The 10,709-nt window shown below is 44.4% G+C and overlaps 2 protein-coding genes across 6 annotated transcripts; one reads left to right on the top strand and one right to left on the bottom strand.

The window, feature by feature from the left end:
- The first annotated feature begins 1,815 nt into the window (after window positions 1-1,815).
- Window positions 1,816-7,086, top strand: LOC112878006 (phosphoglucan phosphatase DSP4, amyloplastic). 5 transcript variants are annotated; one of them, XR_003225624.1, is made up of 15 exons: window positions 1,816-2,264; window positions 2,366-2,420; window positions 2,504-2,548; window positions 2,670-2,799; window positions 3,155-3,231; window positions 3,304-3,380; window positions 3,912-3,992; window positions 4,240-4,372; window positions 4,855-4,914; window positions 5,191-5,247; window positions 5,362-5,457; window positions 6,114-6,173; window positions 6,406-6,509; window positions 6,581-6,718; window positions 6,813-7,070. XR_003225624.1 is itself a non-coding variant. In XM_025942387.1 (15 exons), the coding sequence occupies exons 1-14, from the start codon at window positions 2,113-2,115 to the stop codon at window positions 6,713-6,715; spliced, it is 1,245 nt and encodes a 414-aa protein (XP_025798172.1). In that variant the 5' UTR covers window positions 2,098-2,112; the 3' UTR covers window positions 6,716-6,718; window positions 6,813-7,086. The 5 variants fall into 5 exon arrangements, 3 of the variants coding, with proteins under 3 accessions (XP_025798172.1, XP_025798171.1, XP_025798170.1); XM_025942387.1 differs by having other exon boundaries at window positions 2,098-2,264; window positions 2,691-2,799; window positions 6,402-6,509; window positions 6,813-7,086; XM_025942385.1 differs by having other exon boundaries at window positions 2,107-2,264; window positions 6,402-6,509; window positions 6,813-7,086.
- Window positions 7,087-7,897: 811 nt separating this feature from the next.
- Window positions 7,898-8,787, bottom strand: LOC112878009 (cyclin-dependent protein kinase inhibitor EL2-like). The gene has a single exon (XM_025942391.1). It carries the CDS (start codon window positions 8,478-8,480, stop codon window positions 8,109-8,111), a length of 372 nt encoding a protein of 123 aa, XP_025798176.1. The 5' UTR covers window positions 8,481-8,787; the 3' UTR covers window positions 7,898-8,108.
- Between the last annotated feature and the right edge of the window lie 1,922 nt (window positions 8,788-10,709).

Below are 10,709 nucleotides of genomic sequence, written 5' to 3' on the forward strand. Positions count from 1 at the left end.
GCTGGCCCCCACGTCCGCTGCCTGCTGCAGCCGCTCGAGCCCGCTCCCTCCCGCGGCCGGCCGCCCAAGCCGCGCGCGCTCGCGCGCGCGCCTGCGCCGCACCTGTTCCCGCGCGGAGCCGCTCGCCCAGCGTGCTGCCGCGCGCCACCCTACGCGCGCACCAGCCCTGAGCCGCGCCTGGAGCTGTGCCGCCGCCTGGAGAGAAAGAGAGAGAGAGAGAGGGAGGGAGTGGATAAGGTTGGAAGCCAGAGAAGGAGAAACCAACGGTGGGAAAAAAGGAAAGAAGGCACCAGGGAGAAGAGAAACAGAGGAGAAAGGGAAGTGGAGTTCTCCCAAGGACTTATACATAAATTTAGAAAACTACAGGGACCTTTCTGTAAAATATAAATTTCACATCAATCTAAAACCCAAATGAAGAAATGCCCAAAACAAAAGTTGGAGAGTTTTTCAAACTCTACAATATTGCTTTAGGGCCCAAGTTCAAAAACTCAAAACTTGTATGTTTACACATGAAATTTGGAATAAAAGTTGGATTTGAATTACTTTTGTCCTAAAGAGTGAAACTTTATAAAATTCAGGACCTAAATGCAAGCATTTATGACATGTCATAATGACGGGATAGACTCGTCATAATGGTTGGATAGACATGTCATGATGACTTGCACTTTTTACACTTTAGTCCTGAGTAAATTTTGAGAGTTACTTTTGTAATTCAAATATTTGCATAAAAGACTTGTACTTTTATAAAATTACATAAACACCCTTATTTTCACCATTTTACCCAAAATTTTCACACACTTCAACACATACATTTCAAATGGAACTTTTGGATAAATATACATTTTTTTACAAGGGACAAAATAAGAAAAACATGTTTGCAAAACTACCCTTCGCTTATTTTGAAATTACCTCCTATCCAAATACATTTGCAAAAACAACCCTAGGTTTTTCTGTATTTACAAAAATACCCTTTTTACTTGCACTTTAAATTTTCAAAAGTTTCACATATACACGCACAAGTTTTACACTCACAAGCACATACTTTACACTAACAAATATATGTCTAGCATTACAAATATATGGACTGTCACACGGCGGTGCGCGGCATGAGGGATCGGAAGCCGAAGTTGGCCGGGCGGGATCGGTGGCGGCGGTTCTATACACGCGGGCGTTGGGAGCGAGGGCCAGAAAGGTTTCGGGAAGGAGGAGGTGGAAGGGTATTTGGGTCATTAGCGCGTTATTAGTTGGTTTTAGCTGGGTTAGACCAGCTAATAAACTAATGGTTAGCTGGGTATCCAACTAATAATTAGCTGGGCTATTAGTTGGCCCGTTCTAATTTTATCAGCTAAAATTAGCAGCTAATTATTAGTTTTAGTGGATTGGAACAGGCCCTCAATTAAAAGATGGATAATATTTTTAAGGTGGAGATACAACAATATTAGTGAGAAAAAAGATCAATTTCACGGCAAGAGCGAATAAGAAAATAATGGCTAAGATCTAGAATACAGTTGGCTGTGCTTATCCACTTTTGTCGTGAGCTGGTAGTTTTCTTAACATTAATATACATGTATTATAATTTGTAATTTTATTTTGCAAGCAAGTATAAGTCTTATGTTTTCTTTATTTTTACAATACACGGTACTGACTCTGCTAAAGGCATAGATCTTGATACAAAGAGAAAAAGGAAGCTGAGCGCATATTCTCAAGGATATGAGACGAGAGAAGTGCATATATTTTTTTAAAGATAAAATTACTATTTTGAGGGAGGAGCCGAGACACAGTGAGAGAGAGAGAGGAGGGGACCAGACGTGATTCACTCTGGAGAACAAAGGAACGTTGGATCTTCTGACACGTGTGGAGCTATGGTCCGTCCGATGCTGCGAACGTCCGAACGTGGTTGACCCGTCGCCGTCCGATCGCTTCTTCCCCCTGGGGAGAAGAGGTCAAAAAGGCTAAACCTGGGCCCACTCGATTTAGGCAAAGCCAAACCACCACGGTCCACGTCATGTGCCGCGTGGACGCAGTGTATAGACCGGCCCCGCAGAAGGCGTGGGCGAGGAGGGGCCGCGGCCACACGACAGGGCTTAATAGACCGGGTGCACGTCCACGCGGATGCTCTCCCTCCCCTCCTCCGTCTCCGTCCACCGCTGCGAGTGCGAGCTCGCGAGTCGCCAGATATTTTTACCCGCGTCGCCTCCGCCTCCTCGCCGTTCCAGCGCTCACGAGCCGGGGGAAGCCATGAACTGCCTCCAGAACCTGCTCAAGTAAGCCGCCCCCTCCTCGATCCGCTTCAATTTGTCCCCGGTAATGCCTCGCCTGCTCTCTCCGCTCATGGATTTCCTTCCTTCCACACGAATTTGCTCAGGGAGCCTCCAATCGTGGGATCCAGGTCCATGAGGCGGCCCTCTCCGCTCAATCTGGTGAAGCCCCGGATCCATTCGTGGAGTTTTCCACCCCTTGGATTTTTTTCCCTTTCTGATTTGGTTTGTTTTGGGGTGTTTAGGCGATGGTTCGTGGCGGGAGTCGCCGATCAAATACCGTCAAAACTGTAAGCATTAACACCACCCTGTCATGTCTGATTTCATTTCTACACGGAATGGTTGGTTATCCTCATAAGATTAGGTGCCTTGGATTGAGAATGCTCTCACTGCGGGGATGACGCTCAACAGTACAATGTTGTCGCTTGGCAGATGCCCCCACCTGGGGCGACCACTTCTGGTGCAGAGAACAGTGCACTCGAGGTCGGCACCGAGAAGTCTGAAGTGTACAGCACTAACATGACACAGGCTATGGGAGCAGGTAAATCCATGACTGCTTCTGAATTCATAGCCACAACATAAAAGATTTCCTACACTCATATAGGTTAGGTGTCACAATCAAAGTCTTGAGCTATCAGCTTGATCAGACTATTCGAAACAAACACGCATTGACATTTTCCTTTTCATGGACTTACTGATTATGAATACTTGTTTCACCTAAAAATTTTGCTCTTGCAAGTCTCCTTTCGCTCTTTCACATGTAGTGTTGTAATGTTCCTCCAATAAAATTACCCCCCTTGATGCTTTAACATTGTGCTTGCCATCGAATTTTCTGATTACATTATGCTTTTAGTAACTTCAGTCTATTAACATTTCTGAAATGTTTTCGTCTATAGTGTTGACATATAGACATGAGCTCGGAATGAACTACAATTTCATACGCCCAGACTTGATTGTGGGCTCCTGTTTACAGGTTCTCATCACAGACATTTTTAGACAACAAATCGCTTCATAGCTCTGTTTAATTATCTGCATTCGTTTGCAGAGTCCGCTGGACGTTGATAAGCTCCGAAAGATTGGTGTGAAAACTGTATTCTGCTTGCAGCAGGATTCGGACCTTGAGTATCCCTTTCAATATTTTGTAGCGCATAATCTGCTTGCCTATACAATTCTTTTGATTTGTGACAATCAATATGATACAGCTTCAAGGGTTCAAATTTACTAAAAACCAGACAGCTTATTTACTAAATTTACCTTATGATATAAGTGGCGCACGATTTGCCATCCTGACCCACTTTCGATGACTCAGATGGTCCCACATATCAATGACACTCCATAATTGTGACAAGAAAAGTCAAACGACGCAATTTAGTGGATGTAAAGTTAATCCCATTCGATGCTACCTCTGATTAGAATTGAGAAACTACTTGGGCTACTCCCTTTTTATGCTGACCCTGTTAGATGTCAATCTCCACGAAAATGAACTTGGGCCCCAGTAGTCTAATTTTGGATGCATTGATGCTGGCCTATGCAGCACGTGACATCTTCTAAAAGTCCATTTGTTATTTTACTGAAATAGTTTTTGTTCCTCCCACTGCCATATAATGCTTCCGTTCTGGTAATGTATCTTCCTTGACCAACTAACTTGTACAGATATTTTGGAGTCGACATCCGTGCCATTCAAGATTATTCTCTAAAATTCAAAGATATTGAGCACTGCCGTGCTGAAATTAGGTATCCAAACAGTCATAATACTGTTATTTCATTGTTAGGACGTTGGCATTGTTTAATTCAGTTCGGCAAATCCTTCTCATCATGAGTACTGGTGTATTAACACATCAGTAAAGTCTGCAAGATGTATAGTTTCATGAGGAAAAGAGAAAACCTGTATTTCTATCGAATGCACAGCCAATTTCTATGTCCTTCTTTCTGTTGTCTTTAGCGTGCATATTTGAACTGGTCTAATGTTTAATTACACCAGGGATTTTGATGCTTTTGATTTGCGATTGAGGCTTCCTGCTGTGGTTAGCAAACTGCACAAGCTCGTCAACTGTAACGGTGGTGTAACATATATTCATTGTACTGCTGGACTTGGAAGAGCTCCTGCTGTGGCAGTAGGTTCACATAGCCTTGTTTCGTTTTGTTTCCCAAGACATCCTACTGTGTTTTACAGTCCTTTTGTTTCTCTAGAATTGTGCTCCACTAGGTTTACATTATATTTCTTGTGTTGCAGTTATTCGTATTGAATGAAATAAAACCTTTTTTAATAAGAAAATCATGCTTATATGAATAGGACATAGTACTAAATACCTACCCACCCGAGTTGCAAAATATGCCTGGGCAAAAACAGAAATCATCCCGTTGTGTACTGACATAAAGATAGGTGCTGCAATTTGCGGGTTTGTAGGCTTCAATATCCTCAAGATGTCTACACTGATTTAAGGATTCTAGTTTCTCATTCCAAGTTATGCAGCTGAATTTAGAAAATGGTACTTAAGGGGATACATTATTGGCTACAATTTGATGTTTTGAACAGCATTGGGCACTGGTGTTTGATATTCTTTACTAACTCTGAGCACTTCTTGTAAAATTTCAGCTTGCTTATATGTTCTGGATTCTTGGGTACAGTCTTAATGAAGGACATCAGCTACTTCAGGTAATTCATATGCAGTGCAGTTGATACAATGCTTAACTACTTACTTTTGTGGAATGTTCAACAGTTTTGGTGGGAAAAAAGAGATAAATAAGCCTATTATATGTGCACTTGAAAACCAACGTCTAATGAAGGGTTGTTTGTGTGAACTTTGCTGGTTCTGCTCCTCTGTTCTCTACAGTAAATTTATGTTTGTAGGCCCTGTTCTGTTACCACATGGTTAGTTGGCATGTTCTGTTAATTTATCTGCCTTTTAAATTTATTTTTTAATTTTTGTAGAGTAAAAGGGCTTGCTTTCCAAAGTTGGAAGCCATTAAGTTGGCAACTGCTGACATTGTAAGTGAATGGCACACTGTTTTCTGAGTGGTTTTTATGATGGAGAGATGAATAGTGCCCACGTATGGTGAGTCATAGATATTTCTGCTAAGTGATAACTGTCTTATTATTTAGCTGACGGGATTATCCAAAAATACAATCACTTTGAAGTGGGAAGATGATAGTTGTTCTTCTGTTGAAATTTCTGGGCTCGACATTGGCTGGGGTCAGGTACATTTTTCCTTCACTTGTGCATTACATATATTGGGTATTTAAAGAATTTTTAATTTACAGCTGAATAGGAGCAAGACATTTATTCAAGCAGCAATAAATTAGGGACAGATACGTGTGATAACATTGTTATCACTTTTATTCTGTATGTCTTATCAGTGTCGTTAAACTAGTAATATGCCCATATTCAGTTGCTTAGTGGATTAAACTAGGTCAGCCATATAAGTTTCATCATGCAAGCTCAGAAACAATATCTAAAACAGGAAGACCCTTGTCGTGGCTAGTGCTTAAGATTGACAGTGATTTTAAGTAGCATAATTATGAGAAGCAAACTGCTGACAACAAAGCTATTTTTATGTGGGTGTCAAGTTGTGAACATCACAACCACCCAAGACAAATAATTTTGGTTTCATATATTCTTCCTTTTGCCATATGCACTCAATTTTTAGCGTTTTGTAGCATCAGGGTACTATCTGCTATCAGCTTGCACAACTTATGTTCTACATTCTAGTTTGGATAGAAGTTCCTCATAATCACAAATATGATTGCTCCTCACATTCTCTAGGGGCTATGATGGTTGGTCAGGACCATCTACGTCTTAATTACTTTAGTCCCATGCTTACATGTGTAATTGATTTTTCCCTTCATCCTTTCAGAGGATCCCTTTGACATATGATAAGGAGAAAGGAGCTTGGTTTCTGGAGAAAGAGTTGCCTGTGAGTATACTCAATTTTTATCACTAACCTTATATTGAAATACAACTGTGGCCACCCTGTCCTTTGATGTCCTAGTTATACTGGACCTTTTGGAGGCATAGAGGATGGCTACATTTTTTTTTCCAATAAAATGTTGGTTGCCATACCTTTTAAACAAAATGTACTAGTTAACTTTACACTTCCCATATGGCTGTATCTTACACCTTTTTGGGTCTCTGTTTCCTGAAGGAAGGGCGGTATGAATACAAATACATAGTGGATGGCAAGTGGCTGTGCAATGAGCATGAGAATATAACTAAACCGAATGCTGACGGCCATGTGAACAACTATGTCCAGGTGAGATGCTTTCCACAATCTGCGCATGTGTTGAATCAGATATGATAGCTGAGCTTGTGCCTTGGTTGCAGGTCTCCAGAGATGGCACGAGTGATGAAGAGAAGGAACTGAGGGAGCGTTTGACTGGTCCCAACCCCGATCTTACGGATGAGGAAAGGCTGATGGTCAGGGAGTATTTGGAACAATACGTGGATGCTGAGCATTAGGAGGTTTAGTTGAGATCATTCCCATTCCCATGTGCTAGTGTATAAACAAAGTTCATTGGAATTAGATGGTAGTACTAAGTAATGACATAAACTGCAGAAGCTAGTGAGCTTGTCAGCCTTGGCGACAGGAAACAACACACGGAGATGAAGAGACGATGGACCTTTCCGGAGAACATTGCCGTTGTTGGCTTCCCCATGTCAATAGTAGTTTAACCGAGGAAATGGGCACACTGTGCATAGAAGGAGCAATTTGTGTTGTTGACACCATCGTGGCTGCATAGAAATAATAAGTATTGTAAATTCACTATCATAAAATAACCAGTGCATGGTCCTGAATAAATTCAAGGTTAGCTTATGCTTTCCCCTTGTCATCCTCCTCCTCCTCCTGTGACTGTTGGTTGGTTGGTTCACCTGGGACGGGATGGTTCCAACTTGTATCACCGTCTGGGATGGATCAGTTTCCGTATCGTATCCGTCGGTGGCCATGCCATGCCTTGAAAGTTTTTGAAAGGAAAGACGCGCCTTGAAAGTGACGGAGCGCTAACAGAAGACGAGTTTCCGGCTTTGTTGCGGTGGGGTTGCTGCTGTCCTCCTGCATGCGTAGGCACACCGAAAGAGAGGAGAAGACGCGTACGCGTGATGGATGATGAATGCGGAGCGGGCAGAGTCAAGTGTCAAAGTCGCCCTTCTCTTCCTGTTGCCGTGGCAGTCAAAGTCGGCGGGCAGCCGGGCAGGGGCAGCAGCTGTTCATTCAGGTACTAGCTAGGAACCATCCAGTGTTTGCACATTCCTCGGCGTCGGCGGGGCATGGTCCTGGTCCCTGGTGGTGGGTGCTACTGCTGACCGACCCAGGCCAACCTTGCTTCCGCAATCTGCAATCACTCTGATCTGAACGAAAGCGGCACAATGAGTTGCGTTAAGAAAATAAACAGACAGCAAGATCTTTGTTTGATGCCAATGTGAAATTTTACAGAGTTTTTGGCAGCAGCACTTTCTTTTCTTTTTTTGCTTGTAGTAACGAGTATTCAGAGTGGCAGCAGGAGCTAAAACCGGTTGCAATCTGGCAGGTAGGCAGGCCAACATTGGCCCGTGGGCACCTAGTGCTAGTTGGCGGTGGCAAATCTGCAATCAGTCTGATCTGATTGAAGCCGCAAAACAAGTTGCGCTCAGAAGAGAAACAAAGAAACACGCACTAATGTGAAATTTTACCGAGTAGTGTGTATTTGGCAGGGCAACTTTGATTTACAACGGTGGATGATGGTTACATTATTGAAGCATAAGTACATTTTCTGGCTTGGCTAAGCTTGTCGTAGTAACAACGAACTAATTATGCAGCAGCAGCAGTAACTAAGCTAAGAAGTGGTTGCGTTGCGTGTGGAATGAATCTTGCTAGCTAGCTAGCTAGGTAGGTTGCATCCAACAAGGTGGTTTGTTTGTTGTTGTTCCTGTCGGTGGCGGAGCGTCGGCGCTTGTCGCCGTTTGGGTGGGGGCGGAAGACGCGCTCCAGCTCGTGGAGGCGCAGGCTGATGAGGGGGACCTCCGCCGCGTCGGTGTCGCCCCCTTTGAAGAGGCGCTTCTTGCACAAGGGGGGCTTCCTGGGCGCCGGCGGGCAGGTGGTGGGCTCCTTGAGGTAGCTGATTCCGCTGCCCGTCGGCGTCCGGCAGGTGGTGTAGCGGTAGTCCTCGGCTGGGGCTGGGAGCGGCGAGGCGCAGGGGGACGAGAAGGCGGCGGCGGGGGGCTTGTAGAACTCGGGAGACGCCGCCATGCTCAGCTCAGCAGCTGCCGCCTCCTGTCCTGGGGTACGGTGTTGGGGAGAGGTAGCTGAGCTTGAGCTTGAGTAGCAAGTGGGCTGGTGGTGTGGTGTGTGTCTGAATGAATTCGGTTGGTGCGTGCTAGCTGGTGATCGAGGTATATAGGGAGCAGCAGCAGGAGGAGGAGGAGGTGTGAAAGGGAATGGAGAATACGCGTGCTGTGCTGTGCTGTGGAAGGAACCTAGCGGCCGAGCCGACGGAAGGAGAGCGCGAGGAGGGAGGAAGGAGACGGGAAGGCGAGGTCGCGTTGCTTTCCTCGTTTCGTTTGGAGTTGGGCCGTCTTGCTGGAGATGGCTGCCTAGTGGGGCTCCACCTCCCAGCAGCAGCTGCACTCGAGTCTCGAGATAAGCTTAAGCAGCCGCCGCCGCCGCCGCGCACTCTCTCTTTTTCTAGCTGCCCTGCATTTCTCTCTCTCTCTCTCTCTCTCTCTCTCTCTCTCTCTCTCTCTCTCTCTTAAAATAACAATAATAATAATAATGGTTTTTCCTAAACTGACATATTTTTTTATAACATTAATAAATAATAAGATGCACTTTGCTTATGCTGATAAGTGGAGGACTGAAATTCAAATAAAGGATTCCATTCCACCTACCTTTTTTATTCTCTCCTGTAGTATGTATGTAGTACTAGCAAGCAGCAGAGCGGACAGGGACAAGTTCATGTGCATAGGATCGCGCACAGCCTACCTAGATGCCTGCAAGAAAGCGTAACTATAATATTTTAACAGGAAAATTGGGGAATTGCAGAAATCGGATCTTATTAGTCTTTAGGCAGCCATGGCCTTCACCATCAGTCTTCCAGAAATTTCATACAACAAATATTGATGAACCTTACTAAACTCATCAATGATGGCACTGCATTGATCCCACACTACTTGGGAAAGCCAGTTGAAAAGAATCATGAAGAACAAAAGCCAGTTGAAAACAATCAGACTTCTGAATGCATCAACATCATACGCCATTACTTGGAAAGGCCGTCCAGCAGCTGAGATAACGAATCCCGCATGCACTTCATGTCCATTTGTAAATTCATCCGGTGCACTGTCAGCTGCAGTGTAACAAGTGCTTGCCCAGCTCTTAAACTGCAACTCACAATCCAAAAATTTTAAGAACGACTCACTGGTAGGAAGCCGTATGCATCGGTGCTATCCCTGCACGTAATTCGTTCCGCATTTGTTACACCTGTTGAGAAAGGAGTTAACTATATACCACAACTCATTTCATCTAATAAACTGTGTACAAATAAAAACATTTTGGGTACAAATGCAATAAACAAAACTTACGATCAGGAGGCAAGCACAACCATAAATTGTTTGGGATAATTGTTTATTGTTCCTGCCGTGCCATCTATGAACTGCAGATTGGATATCATTGAATACAGCTTGGCCCAGTCTATTCCACAGAAAGTTTCAGGATGCAGTGCGCTTTTGATGTCGCTCGAATCAATGTTACAGCTACTTGTGGGGAACAAAAGCCACTTGAAAAGAATCATGAAGAAGGACCGCAGCTAAGGTTGCCCACCCGTCCCTTCAGGCCTCCTGCAGGTCCTGAATCAGCTGGTTCCTAAACTTGACTGCTTCCAGCCCTCCCTGATCAGAATGGAGGGGAACCACAAACACTTCGTGAGAGCTCTCAAAGACCTTCAAGAATCCATCCTGGATAATAAAATTGAATATGAAAAAAATCAGACTTTCAGGAATCAAAGGGGGAACGGGTTAAAGAGCACACAGCAAAGCCATTACAAACCATCTACGGCCAATTACTAACTTGTCAAATCATCAGGTCCCCTTGAAACTAGACAAAATCAAACAGAAAATTAAGAAAAGAATAGAGCTCACCTTGCGGCAGGAGGGCAGAATCACATCTCATTTATCCAGTCAAATCCATAACGATGGGAACCTGAAGTCGCATAAGAACGACACCTGAAGTTGAATTAGAGTACTGGTGACCCGCCTGGGAAGTTGATCTGTCGACGAAACTGGTAGCAGGCGCAGGGAAAAGAGATACGAACCTGGCGCCATCGATCTTCAACGCCGCGAATGCGTCTCCAAACCCAGGTGAGATAGGGATGGGAAGGTGGAAACTGCCGACAGGAGACGAGCTCGGGGCCTCCACGGAACACGCAAAATCCGGCGCTGGCATATTGTTGGGTTGGGTTGTTTATTGCTTACTCGTGTCGTATCA

Source organism: Panicum hallii, chromosome 9 (assembly GCF_002211085.1).
Source record: "Panicum hallii strain FIL2 chromosome 9, PHallii_v3.1, whole genome shotgun sequence".
NCBI classification, from domain to species: domain Eukaryota; kingdom Viridiplantae; phylum Streptophyta; class Magnoliopsida; order Poales; family Poaceae; genus Panicum; species Panicum hallii.